The sequence below is a fragment of the Ochotona curzoniae genome, unplaced genomic scaffold (assembly GCF_017591425.1).
Source record: "Ochotona curzoniae isolate NIBS_2020 unplaced genomic scaffold, NIBS_Ocur_1.0 scaffold_2476, whole genome shotgun sequence".
NCBI lineage: Eukaryota > Metazoa > Chordata > Mammalia > Lagomorpha > Ochotonidae > Ochotona > Ochotona curzoniae.
In genome coordinates, this window is record NW_024467095.1 from 14,932,787 (window position 1) to 14,946,652 (window position 13,866).

Below are 13,866 nucleotides of genomic sequence, written 5' to 3' on the forward strand. Positions count from 1 at the left end.
CCTCCTAAGTGGCCGGTGAAGCGTTGGCTGTTAGGGCGTCCTTTGCTCAGAGATGGCCCCCATGGGACTCTGATTCGTGCCAGTGGTTCTGCGCTAGCTAGAATGCCACGTGGATTTGTACCCCATAGTCTAAAAGACCACTGTGACCATTGAAGTCATCTGGAAGCGTCTCATATACAGAGTGGTTGAGTTTGGGCATGGATGAGCTGCTGAGCTCGCCCATCTCTACTCCCTCTTATGCATCTTGTGTTACACGTGCAGGTTTTTCTTGGAGCAAAACAACCGGATATTTCAGACTTTGTTGGAGGTGTCTGCCAGTCAAGACAAAACCCTGACAGCGGAGCATGCGCGGGGCATGGGGCTTGACCCCCAGGGAGACCGCAGCTTTCTCATGGACCTGCTGGAGGCATACGGCATTGACGTCATGTTGGTCATCGACAACCCCTGCTGCCCGTAGGAGCCACAGTGGGCAACCGGAAGTTGGCTTGGAGCCTCCCTAGGACCTTGTGGTTTACTAACCCGACGCCAAGGGATACAGTTTAGGCTTCCCAAGTGATGTCATTTATGTGATTTCCTTCCTTCCCCTTTTCTCTGGAGGCAAGGTGAGGTGGCCTTGGCTCTGTGTCCTGCGCCACTGTCTCCCAGAGCTATTTACTCCTGGGGTTTGGTCTTGGGAGGTGTGTCACCCAGAACAGGCTGAGCTCTGGGGGTGACTGTTCAGGAAAGTCGCTTGGTCTTTGTCCCAGGGTATGTTCAAGAGTAAGACAGCCATCCACTGTGGCCTTAGACTGGGGGCTAGGCCAGGGACTTGCTGAGGTTTTACAATCCCTCCTAGGGCTCAGGATCCCTGTTTGTTAGGGTGCGTCTGTTCTCTCAGCTCACGTGAGTAGGGACCACAAGGAGAAACAGGATGTTCCTCACACCAACTATGTGCTTCTGGAAGGGCAGAACAGGAAGGGGGAGGTTGCTTATGGCTTCACTGGAAATCAAAATTACAGAATGAAGTCTCAGTCCTTCTCAGAGTTAGTAATGGCCCCTCGCCGTGATGTTCCTTTGTCTCAGTCCCTCCTCTTGGCCTGAGTTGGCGATTTCCCAAGGGTCCGTGTTGGCCCTGGAACTTGGAAGCAAATGGATTTCACAGTCTGGTCCCTTAGGAGGACTGGATCAGCGTGCTGACGTTCACGCGAGCTCTTCCAGCCAGGCCAGAGCAGTGGAACAGATGGGCTGCATTCTGGAAGCACTGCCAATTTCACAGCTGGGTAACGTGGAGGCTGGGGCCTAAAACTCAACAAGCCTGTGGATCGGTGTGGGGTGCCCTAAGCCTCTCTTTTGTGGAAACAACATTCCTTAGGCTGAGGCTGGGCTGAGGCCCAGAACCCCAACAGTGCCTTCCGCCCTGAGAGGGTCAGCAGTGACCTCTTCTGAAATGGCTTGATGGGTCTGGGGTGTGTCCTGGAGCCACCTGCGTGTCTTGATAGGCTTCAGCGAGATGGGGGATTGTTAACCACTGGGTCTCTTTGGCCAGAGTAGAGCTTCAACCAGGGTATGGTGGTTGGTGACAAATCATATTTTCTCATTCTTCCCTGTTAACTGCAATAGCCGTCAGTGTACCCTTGTCTGTGATCCAAGACCCACCTCATGGGCACAGCAGGGAGAAATACCTTTCAAATGGAAGGATAACACATCTTATTTCAAGATAAGGTCCTTCAGGCTTAATAGCTTTAGTTAAGCAAATCTTCACTGTAGGCTCCTTGCTCTGGAATTGAAGACTGGAGAACTCTACATGTGTGCAAGTCCAAACATGGAATCATCAAGGTGACATCTTCTATGTAAATATATAAATAAGTTTGGTTACTGAAATGTAAACTCTACAGTTTGTAAACTCTGTCTTTGCCCTCTGCCGTGTGGCGTTAGCCATGGTTTCAGTAACATGTGCATTTACAAAAGGAAAAACAAATGCATAGCTTCACCTTGCCCATCCCACCTTCACTTCCACCCCAGTGGGAGCAGCTGTCCTCCGCTGCCTCCGGGGGGTCAGAGGGCACTTTGCTACTTGGGCGAAGTAAAATGGCTGCTCCCAGCAGTGTTGTTCCAGGGCTCGGGGTTCTGGGTTGGGTGGTCAGCTAGAAGAAGAGCAAGCTGGAGTGGGTGGGGAAAGCCTGACTTCCTGGGAGGGCGTAGGCAGACCCTCCTTTCCTGGAATCGGGCACTAGGCTCAAGGAGAGTTTTAAGCACTTCTGCAGCCAGCCCTCTCTGTGCACTTAGAAGTGCTGCTATAAGGGGAGCAGCACTTCATTTGCACAGTGACCTGGGACTGCAGGGCTCTTTGATCTGCCTGCTGCCCAGTGTGTGTGTCCTCCACCTCGTGTACTTAGGGCCAAGGCATGGGTGGCCCTGGAGGGAACTGGACCAGTGAGACAGTGTCATGTTTCAGGGGGTTCTGGGCTCAGCTGACCCCAAAGCAAAACTTCAAGTCCTTCCTGTCTGTCAGCTTCCTCCTAGGGCCAGAGGCCTTTGAGGGGGCGCCGCCTCCTGCTGACTAGCATGTGACGTTTCCTAAGGATGACACATCTGAGCTCCTTTCAGGATGGTTTGCTGTTCCCCAGCCTCTGCCTTCCTGGCTGGAAGGTGCCAGGCACAACCCACCAGCATTAGCCACCCAAAGTGTGAAGTCCGAGGCAGCGATCTCTCTTACAGTCATGGCAGAAGGCAGAGGCTATGCAGCCAGGAACTGAAGTGAGAAGCTCCTGCCTTGGTCAGAGGTTGGTTTCAGGTTGGCACACTGTGGGAAGCAGCAGTCAGGACCACTCCCAGTCCCGCCCACAAGCTCAGCCCTGGCGAGCTGTAAGCCTGGCGAGCTGTAAGCCTGACCTCCCTGGGGACCCTGTGCCAGCCTGGAAATGCTTAACCCCGGGACACTAGGTTTGTCCTCTCCTTGCTCTGGAAAGTTAGGAGAAATTCTAGATGGAGACTGGCGTCCCGGGTCAGGTGTATGGGTGGTCGTGTAGCCCGTGACAGAGGGAGGCCTGCTGGAGTGGCTGTTTTCCAGTGTGTGGGCTCAGCAGATGGCAGGACTCAGCCTTTGGGAAAGGATCCAGTCGCAGCCTGGCTTTATTTAGAAGGAATGGGGAATGGCAGAGCTTATCTCCCACCAGACTCAGAAGTGTGGGCCAAATAATTTGTTTAGAATTAGCTTTGGCTTTAACGAAACACGACGCCTTCCGTATGCCTGGCGTTAATCACCGCCATGTCGGCGCCCCGCCTGGGGCTGCAGAGTCCTCTGGAAGCTACCATCACAGTGAGCGAGTTGGAAGGCACTTGCCTCCCATATGCGTCATCTCCTCCTCCATCTGGCCAGGGAAGGACAGCTGAATTAATTGCCGTCGGAAGACAGTGATTTTGCGTAGGAACTTGGACCTCTGTCTTACGTGCAGCCCTGGAGCTCTGGGTGGGAAAGGTGCGAGGAACACTGAGGTGCAGCTAATTCCAGATGCCACAGGTGAGGGTTGTCCTGCAACCAGCCGTGATACTTCAACTGGAAGCTAATTCACTGCTAAATCATGGCTGGCTTTTTAAAACGCAGGCCCAGCATGCCCTGCGTGGGCTTCCTTCTCCCTGGTAGGATATGGGCTACTGGGCTTGGGGTCTGTGAGATGTCTCACTTTTTCCCCATACCTGTAGAGGAGAATTCCACAGACCCACGGAGGCTTACAGTCCCAGCCCTTCTCTGTTCAGAAAACCTTTTCTGATTCAGGTCAGAGGGAGAGGAGGAGTGAAGGGCTCCCCTTACTCCCAAGTCATGGGTTTTTAATATTCCATTTTTATTACTAATATACCTCTGTTCCCAAGAGCTGTTGGAACACCAAGTGGGAAAGGCTGTGAATAAGTTAATATGTGTTTTTTTTTCTTATAAGAAATGGTAGTTTATTTTTATACTGATGTTACTATGGTGAACCATGTGTGAAGATATTGAAGGACATTACAAAACTACAGTTCTAGAAGAATTGGTAAGTTTTGTAATTGGGTAGCAGCTGGGTCCTCTCACACGTTTGACTGTGAATGTGTTGGGGAATGAATACAGACGTGGCACTGTACAATCTTCCTGGGGCTTCATAGGTCAACGTGACAGTCCGAAGGAGGGTGCAGCTAGCCCTGGGTGCTAAGCGGAGCTCCAGCCCAGGAGAGGGTAGACATGACCGTTATGATTAGGCTCTGGGTCAGCCAGAGGTGAGAACGGGAGATAGCTTCCTAACTGGCACTTTAATTCACTTTTGGAGCTGGAGTCTTGGGACCACTTAATGAAATTAGAAATTTTCAAAGGGAATAATGAACAAATAAAGTCCTGCTTTTTTTTTTAATTCACTGTAGAATTTTGGCATAGCATGGATTTTAGAGCTAATGTGACCTAAATCTGAAAATGTATTTAATTCCATGGTAGGAAGGTATGAATTACTTATGTTGATAATATTTCTGTAGATGAATAGATTTGCTTTCTAAGGACAACTTGGGAATGTGGGGATAAGGCATGGAGGTCAGACATCTACTCAGAGGGAATGGGATTTGCTGCCTGCAAATATTGTTGATGTTAGAGCAAAAAACAATTTTTTTTAAAGATTTATTTTATTTTTATTGGAAAGGCGGCTATACAGAGAGGAAGATCCGATGATTCACTCCCCAAGTGAGCGCAATGGCCAATGCTATGCCGATCCGAAGCCAGGAGCCTCTTCCGGGTCTCCCACAGGAGTGCAGGGTCCCAAAGCTTTGGGCCGTCCTTGACTGCTTTCCCGGGCCACAGGCAGGGAGCTGGAAGGGAAGCGGGGCTGCCGGGATTAGAACCGGTGCCCATATAGGATCCCGGGCGTGCAAGGTGAAGACCTTAACCACTGCGTCACCACGCCGAGCCCCTAGAGCAAAAATTTACTTTGGGTAAATTAAACAATAGAGAGGAAAAAGACTGGGTCTAGCATGCCCACAGAGAGAAAATGAACTTCACTCACTGACCTTGAAGGTTGTTGACTAGATGTTTTACATAGGTCTGGAAGATAAACCTTTCCTGAAAGTTTTTCCTTGGAAAACTTTTTTTTTTCAGGATTAGGATAAACATAGCCTTCTGGTCACCTTAAATGTAAAAATCCTATTTGATTACTACCCCAGCATGATTTATAGCAATAAGAACAAATCTATTTTTGTTTCTTTATCTCATATTATGAAGCTAGCAAGAATTCATAAATTCTGCCTTAAAAGCCCCTCCATATCGGTATGTCTTAGTTGCCGTGGTGATCATTCTAAAGGCCTAATGAAAGCTGGCATTAAATGCAAAGCTAAGAGCAAATCCTTCCGGGTTGATTTTGTTGTGTGGTACAAATAACATCTGTGTATATCATATCTGTGTGTATGACCCACGCTGTGTGCAGAGGTACATATATATTTACAGGAAACGATTTTTACAATTAAAGTACATTTGACCATGCGTGTGTGCGCTGCAGTCCTTCTGTCTGCCCACTGTGGGAAGCGCAGAGCCCGCAGGGGCTGCACCGGGTGCGCTGCCAGCGAGGCCCCCGAGCCCAGGAGCTGCCCGCTGCCTTGCTCCTGGAGGCCGAGGTCCAGGCATTCCTCAGGAAATGGAGACCGACGACGATGGGAGTACTGGCACCATCCAGAAGAGCCAAGGTTGTACACGCTCAGCCACGCCAGGGAGCTGCCCGGGAACCCCGCACAGGGACCTGAAGCCTGTTACCAGCACCGAGTTGAAAGCATCATGGTATGTACTATACGTATAGGCATGAGTGGGTTATATTCTGAAACATTTTTAACCTTTTGGGGAATTATGTTCAGCAGAAAGTAAATTGCTGATATTGGTGCTTTGGGATCGAGCGACTGCTCCCATTCAGTTCCTGCTTTCTGAGCCCTGTACCTAACGCGGCTTCCTCTGGTGGCTGCGGGAGGTGACCAGTAGCTGCAAGTGGAAATCACAGGCGCTTAGTAATTAAAGCTTTGCATGCAAATTAGCCCTGGGGCTAAGAAATAAATTTCTCGGCAAAGCTAAGACTGCCAAATGACTGCCAACGTTCTCCTCCAGCTAGCTATCAATCTTTGGCTGACCAGAACAAAGCAGCGAACTATAAAAGAAACCAAGCCCTTGCAGAAACTCACCTGCCTCAAGAAAACAAAACATTTAAAAACAGCATTCCTACTGTAGGTTAATTACCCTTCCTCAATCGTGCTCATCACTCTGATTGGAATTACTACACAGCTAGCCTTTTAAGAAGGCCAGCCTTTTTTTCTATTTCATAAACTTACAGAACTAAAATACGCTAACTCCTCTCTGCTCTTGTTTTTTTTTAAGACCACTCCATTGCTGGTTTCCCTTCTCGGTGCCTGTGACAGGGCTGGCCAGGGACTCAAACGTTCGAGGCATGGCCAGCATTCCAGGCTGCACAGCAGGCAGGAAACGAGTGGGGAGCTCTTGGAAGGGCTAATCCAGATGCCCTGTCCAACCCAAGCAGCCATTTTTTTCTTATGCCATAGCATTCTCTCCCATGTGCAGCATAAAAATGGGAGAGCCTTAATGTTTTTTTTTCTTTGAGCATTTATGACTACTCTGAAGAATACAATGCCAAATAAGTCTTATTTTTTTGTGATGTTCATTCAGAAATTCCTTGCAGCTGCTACAAAAGCCATTAAGGCAAGGGTCTTTATACAGACGCATGGGTACTTTTATAAGGGCACTTCAAAAAGTTCATGATAAAAATGGAATTAAATGTTTTAGTGAAATTCAGTGAAAATGGATACTATGAAAAAAGCATGTGCGGCTTTCAAAGTTGGTTTTGCATTGAAACATACCTTTAATTCCATTATTTCACATGACTGTTTTTGAGAAACTTATTACTTGAACTGTTTGAAACAACCTGTTGCCAATGCCTGTCCGTTGCTTTCCTGCCTTTCCCTGTCCAGAAAGAAAGGGACACATCTGATCAACCTGACCGTGGTGCAAGGCCCTCCCGGACCTGACCTCGAGGAGCACCGAAGGGACATGCCCATGACGGTACCCGAAGGGGAGGATGGTGATGCCCGGCTGGCGAAGCCTTAGCACTCAGGTGGGTCTCAGTGTTCTGCTTTCAACTAGAGTTTTGGTAGGGCATTGATTTTTATTCTGCAGCTCAAAAGGAATGAGCTCTGCATGGACATGTTACAATCCTTTTGTTGTCCACTTATTTTTAGGCTTACATCTAATGATACCAAGCACAAACATAGATCACATTATCAGAAAACTCACAAAGGAGAAAATCCAATTAGCATGTTTTAGTTAGTGAAGAACTAGCTGATTTATTTTTATGTATGAATGAGGAGCATCAAGTTGCTATGGTATTTAAATTACACTGGATATGTTTAAAAGAGTGATGTAACAGCTTTTATTTTAAAATCGCAATATTTACATGACACCATAAAGAACAGACTTTGCCAACTATATAATTTCTCATGGAAATTTTTACATGTCAGCTTCGATGCGTGAGGGAACGCAGTGGGACCGGAAGAGCAGGCGCCCACCCCTTCTGCACACTACATTCTCCAGGAAAGTTAGGGGGACCAGGAACGCATCACCAAGAGGAGTGGGGCACATTAGTCTTTCAGTAGATTTCTGGACCTCACCCCTCAGGGGGAGGGACTAAAAGTTTGAGGGGGGCCCCTTGTCAGTTTACACATGCACCCCAGGTGGTTCTCATGCACATCAACATTTAAAACAGCTTAAAAAAACAAACCTAGCCTTTACTGAAGACAGAATGGGAACAAGACTGTGTAAGGACTAAAGTCCACATGGTGGCAGCACCCACGAAGAGCCCAGACAGGGGGCAGGGCAGTTGAGGAATTCCCAGGAGGAGGGTACTCAGCCCACGGATGGTGCTCTCCACTGCAGTTGTGCTTTGGGAAGAAAGGTTGAGCGCTTTCCATCCACTGAGTCTGAGGACTTCCCTGAAGGAAATGTAGGATGGATCACCTGCCAGCGAGAGAGAAGCATGCACCAAAGATACTGACTGCCAGGCAGGTGGCGGGGTGCACGCGGGGAAGCACTCTGGAGGAGGGCAGAGGTCCCTGCCATGGGAACTCCCTTGGGCGCCTCCAACAGTGCGGTCGGAAGAGCCATGGCACTTGCTCCCTTTTGGTCCCACGGGCGACGTGGGGTGCGGGCGTTGGGCTGCTCACTGGGCTGCGCCCTGCAGCATTTCTTCTCTCTTCCTGGGATCACAGAAGAAGTGCAGTTTCCTGGGGAGCAGCTTGACCTCCACACGCATGGCCTCATACTCCTCGCTGTCGATGCTAAAAGCGCCTCCTGTTCCCTGGGGGAGAGGAGAGCTGTCAGGACGAGCCCCACTCCGACGGTGACCCGCCCTGCAGTGCAAGTCTGTCCCCGCAGCAGCAGGCTGGAAAAGATCACCCTCCCCAAGCATTCAGCGAGGACAGCGAGGACTGTGGAAATCCCCAAGCTCTACCCTCCAGGGGAAAGGAGTGCTTTTTTTTTTTTGGACTTATTTCCCTCCCCCGCCCATCATGGGGTTTCAACAACAGTATCTTCAAACACTTAACTAAAATTCACACCTTCCAGGGATTCAGTAGTTCCTTCTTGGCCCTAATCTCTCTCAAACAGGACAACTAATTATCTTAGGAAAGCCTTACACCCACCAATCCATTTTCATTACTAAGACATCATTGTTCATGAAACACTTTTGTAACTCATGTTTTCCTTCAACACTTGCTGAAAACCTGGTTCTAGTCCTGTTCACCTGCCTCGTTTGCCTAAGATCAATGGCCATGGTACTGTTGTATTCAATCTATAGTATTACTAATCTTAAAATTCAGATTAGAGGTCCCGACTTTTTCTCCAACCTAGGTTATGTTCTTAAGTGTGGCATTTCACACCAGAAAAACACAGTACCCAAATACTTTGATTCTTAATGAAAGATGTTAAAGTTCATTGTTGATTTTTGCCAGCTAACGGGTTCTCCATGGAGCCCAGGAAGCTCTGGCCTGTTTGCACATGGCACACAGAATGGTCGGGAGCTCTAATCTTCACTTTGCAGAAGCACCCCGACGGGAAAACACTACACATCTTCTGGAGGCCAACATCATCATTCTGCAATTCAGTAAGGGATTCTGTCTGCCTTTCCAGGTCTCCTGTAACAAGGCTCAGAACCAGTTCGACCTCAGGGCCTGGGTGCAGAGTATCCAAGTCAGGTTGGATTCAATGCCCTCAGAGCCTAACCCTATGTCTGGGACCCTGGGATGTGTGGGGAGGCCGAGTGGGGCTTCCTTTATCTCCCTCCTTACCCCAGATACAGAAAAAAATGTGGAAAAATGGTCTTACCCACATTCTTGTAGCCCTTGATCCTTGATGCCATAATCAGCTATGTAAAGATTATCTAGATAAAATAAGACAAGGCCCAGAACCTGACAGTGTGCTGGCCATGTCATGGCTGCCTAAAGCTTGCTCGATGACTAGGGAAGAAGAGGGCGAGGTGCCCGCAGCCCTGGAACCACTGCCCGCTCACCTCGGGAAGCTGCAGAGTGCACTGGCTGGCCTGCAGGCATTCCGTACCTTCAGCACACAGCCTGGGGTCTTTCACTTTTTTGCTTCTGTGGGTATAAGAAAAAGCAAACTTCAAAAACCTGTAATGGCAACTTCATTAGATGGAAGATACAGCAAGTTCTTTCCTCGTTTCTGTAAGACAATTACTAGACAGGTGGCCTTTTAAGCGGTGGGGTCCTGTGGGTAATTTCTCCACAGTGACCTTCCAGATCGAGAATGCAAACCATGAAGACTGGGTGAGTTTCTCTGAATTTTCTGTTTAAACTATCCCATCTGTATCTAATCTGTAGGCTGTTGATCTCAAATGCAAAATTTAGAATGACATGAAATTCTTAATAAAAGAAATTTGGCATTTTTGCTTATTTTTTTGAACTACTTAGAGAAAGTATTTTCATTATGAGATTTTATACCAATGAACACTAGTCTTGGGAGGTTTCTTTAATTCTACGTTATGTAACAGTCTATTCAATACAGTTCATTTTGACCTCGACTCTGTTTCTGGATGGTGACCGCCAGGCACGCTCGTGCATACATGCCCTCGGCAGCTAGGCACAGTAAGCACACAGGTAGATCACCCAGTGAGTCCACTGCTTACCCTTGATTCCCAACTCTCATTCCTCAGTTCACAAAATGGTTGTTTCCAAAAGCAACCTCGTAATATTCTATTCAAACATCCTAAGGAAGCACACATACTACTTGATTCCAGTTCCTTTAAAGACCAACGGGAAACTGGTGCCTCTGCTCACAAGAGCGTGGAACATGAGGCCCGTCCCCCGGATGTCAGCATGAGTGACTGGGGTATGGGTAGCCCCTCGGCAAAGGCAGTGTGTGCTTTCTCTTAGCTGCAAACGCAGCCAGCGAATCAAAGGCTGCCTGGGCAGCTATTCATCTGAAGAACTTGCACCAAAGGGGCCACAGTGCAGAGGGATGAAAGCCACGGCCGCTGCTAGTGCGGATAATGACGTAGCCATGGAGACCCCGCCACTGCCGCAGAAATGTCGAACTCCTCAGTGGGCGCGAGGGGGAGCACTGAGACAAAGAAAAACGGACCTGAGCAGCTGCCAGTTGGCATGGGAACAAGCCGGCTCCTTGGGTGCTCGGTGGAGGCTGACGGCATTCCTAGCCAATGAAATTCTGGCAGGGATAGGGCTCAACGAATCAGGCTGCGCTGCGAAGGGTGTTCTGGACTGGAAAAGGGATGAAAGCTTGGGAAATTTCTAAGGCACTCAATATGTTTTCAAGTTTTTCCTTTATGCCTTGGGTATAGGACAACAAGGTGAAGTGACATGAATGAATAGTCCAGGAATATTCTAAAGTACTGCACAATTTAAAGACTCTTCACACATCTCATTTGAGACTGAAAACCAGTTTAGAACCAGCAAGAATGACTACTCCTTTTTACAGGCAAAGGACTCAGAGTTAAATGAGGTGTGTCATAAGGCCAGAATTAAGATCTGTATGCAGGCCTTTGACCCTAAAACCGAAGTTCTTGATAATACTGCCGTACTATGCTAATTCTGTCATTTCAATTATAAGAGGCAAAAACTGCTCTTACAGTCTGTTGTACCAGAACAAACAGGAGAAGGGCAGCGTACCTACCAGTTCACAGGAAAAACACCATGTCAGCCCAAACAGGACAAGGCCTGCACTGGGCACTCTCTCTCGGGCTTCACAGGACACTGTGATTACAGCAGAACCCGGGAATTCAGATGCCCACAGCCTCATTTCCCTCAGACCCCTGCCCGCTTACCCTGTGGTTATGAAGTCTCCTTTGCTGATGGTGTCGGGCTCCAAGCAGATGTTCATGAAATCTTCCTTGCTCTGGGGAGGATAAATAAGTGAACATCTGTACTCCTGGCTAGTACACCTGTTGCTTCCCTCAGCCCTGAACCTTCCTATTTTGAAGCAGCATTATTGCGCAAACCTGGATTCTAGTGTTGTAATCCAGAAGAGTTTGGGTCCTCCTCCACCCCCACCCCCAATCTAAAGACTTACCAGAGCATAGTTACATAAAATTCATCTGCTTTGCTTGTCTTAGTTTGCTGGTTTTTTTTTTTTTCCATGTAAGCAAAATAAAAACTCAAGATGGGAGGTTTTGAAGTTCTGCCACTGAGTGATGATCAGAGCCGTGACAAATCTCCAGGAAGCCTCTTGTAGGCCTTGCCTTCTGCCCACCAACCCCAGTCAGTCCTCACATCAGACCATCACTGCGCAGTATGGGAAACTCAAGTATTTGGCTTTATTTTACGATACTATCTCCATAACCTTGGCATGTGACCAGAGTTGAAAATCAGCAATCCATTTGTTCCACAATGTTTTAAGAACTCACACTTTTTAGGCAGAGATAGTTTTGAAAGATTTAAGAAATAGTTACAAGAAATAGTTATGAAAACAGACTTTGTTCTTATACCACTGCTCACAATTTGTTACCTGTCCATGGTTAGCATGCAAATCTTGCCTCCTACAAATTAATACCACCACTTCAAGGGGAATTCCTTTTGGAGGCCTACATAATCCATTGGCATCTGAGAGCCTAAAGTCTTCACTTAAGATTAAGGGTACAACTAAAGAACAATGATCTCTCAACATAGAAGACATAGAATGGGAAACATTGTTCAAAAGCAATTAATGAATGCCAACATTGTGCCAAGTAGAGCTTGGGTCAGGCTAATAAAAAACACAAATTTCTGCCTGCAAAGAACTTACATTCAACTGTAGGGAACGGGAGAGCTGAGAAACCATAATAAAGTGGGGTATTTGGAGACAAGTACACTTGAATTAAATTACAGTAGATCAAGAAACAAGACCAAAGACATAGAACAAGGAGGTGGCACCGATGGGAGAAGGGTCCAGTTGGGAAGATGACTTCTGCGCATGAACCAGCAATGTAGACAACAAGGGCAGGGATCACCAGCAGGCTCAGTAACAGTTCTGTTGTTCCACCCAAGGGCAAACTCAGACTCTGGCCTCTTACTCAGTTCTTGGTTCAGAAGAACTGGAAAAGGCCTAAGAATCTTCATCTCAAGCAAGTCTTGGGCATTGCTCCTGCTCTGAATCTAAGGACCACACTCTGAGCACCATTGGCCCAGGGGTGAATAGCCCCTCAGAAGGAACTGTTGAACAGAGTCCTTAAGGTGACAGGATGCCTGACATGTGCAGTGAACAGTGAGGAGGTCAGTGTGGCTGCAATGGCATCATGGGAACAACGGGAAGAGATGGGGCGGGGGGAGAGGGGCACTTGATCAAGAGACCCTTATAGAACATTCTAAGAGCTAGGCTCTCAGATTGAGTAAAACAGAACCACTGGAGGGCGCCACAGAAAGGGAGGGGAGAAACCTTCAGTCCTCATCTTACTAGGATCCCTTTGTTTGCTGTGTTCATCAGTAGAATGGAGAGGGAGACAATAAGCCAGGAAAGAGCATCATGGAAAATGACCGAGGGTTCAGTCAGTGATACAGTCTGGTGATGGAACATTAACGCTCAAGGGAGAATCTTGGAGAGCCTCTGTAGGAAGAAAAGTCCAAAGCAGGGATGAGAGGAAGGAAGGGAACCTCATCACCAGGCTGAAGGATGACGGAGATGAAGGAGAGGGAAGATAGTTACCACTTAGCAGCACTGTGAGAAAAGTCTCTTTTTGTCAAGGGCCAGGAAGAGAACGTTCCAGGTTTGCAGATCCCAAGTTCCCTGTCCCAGCTGTTAACTCTGCAGTGAGTGACAATGCTTACTTGAATTAGAGCTCCAAGCTCTCACCAACATGTTTCCTGCTCTGCTGGGGGGAACACACAGGACTGCTGGCTCTGAGACACCTTGGAGCTCCAGGGTTGTACGTGGGCTGCCAGTCATTAATTCTGCACCTCAGGAGCTTTCCCACCTGCACATATCAGCAAGGATTAGCTGATGACTCCAGAGGAACTAACTCTGCAGATCTCTGGCTCATTGCTCACTACAGCCCTCTTCTATGTTCTCTCTTCTGCATTTCTAGATCCCGTGATTTCTCCGAATTCTTTTATTTTTATTGGAAAGCCACATTTACAAAGAGAAACAGAAAGATCTTCCATCTGTTGGTTCACTCCTCAAGCAGCAACAATGGCTAGAGCTGAGCTGATCTGAAGCCAGGAGCTTCTGGGTCTCCCATGCAGATGCAGGGTCCCAAGGCTTTGGGCCGTCCTCGACTGCTTTCCCAGGCCACAAGCAGGGAGCTGGATGGGAAATGGAGCACCTGGGATTAGAACCAGCGTCCAAATGGGCCAAGGCATGTGCAAGCCCAAGATTTAGCTACTAGA

The 13,866-nt window shown here is 48.1% G+C and overlaps 2 protein-coding genes across 5 annotated transcripts in view; one reads left to right on the forward strand and one right to left on the reverse strand.

Moving 5' to 3' along the window:
• Positions 1 to 8,014, forward strand: part of DENND11 (DENN domain containing 11) — a 39,719-nt gene extending 31,705 nt beyond the window's left edge. Inside the window, exon 9 of one of the 2 annotated variants that reach the window (XR_005886066.1) lies at positions 8,004 to 8,014. Coding sequence is in view for 1 of the 2 variants with exons in the window: in XM_041002344.1 (XP_040858278.1) it covers positions 262 to 457 (196 nt within the window). In the remaining variant the exon portion in view is untranslated. Of the gene's footprint in view, positions 1 to 261; positions 4,528 to 8,003 lie in introns of those variants that run through there. The other variant, XM_041002344.1, reaches the window with a different exon arrangement.
• Positions 7,301 to 13,866, reverse strand: part of AGK (acylglycerol kinase) — a 65,598-nt gene continuing 59,032 nt past the window's right edge. For all 3 annotated transcript variants that reach the window (XM_041002345.1, XM_041002346.1, XM_041002347.1), the window contains exons 14-16: positions 11,334 to 11,404; positions 9,546 to 9,630; positions 7,301 to 8,336 (exon numbers count right to left, since the gene is read on the reverse strand). In XM_041002345.1, the coding sequence (XP_040858279.1) occupies positions 8,199 to 8,336; positions 9,546 to 9,630; positions 11,334 to 11,404 (294 nt within the window). In that variant the 3' untranslated portion in view covers positions 7,301 to 8,198. The remainder of the gene's footprint in view (positions 8,337 to 9,545; positions 9,631 to 11,333; positions 11,405 to 13,866) is intronic.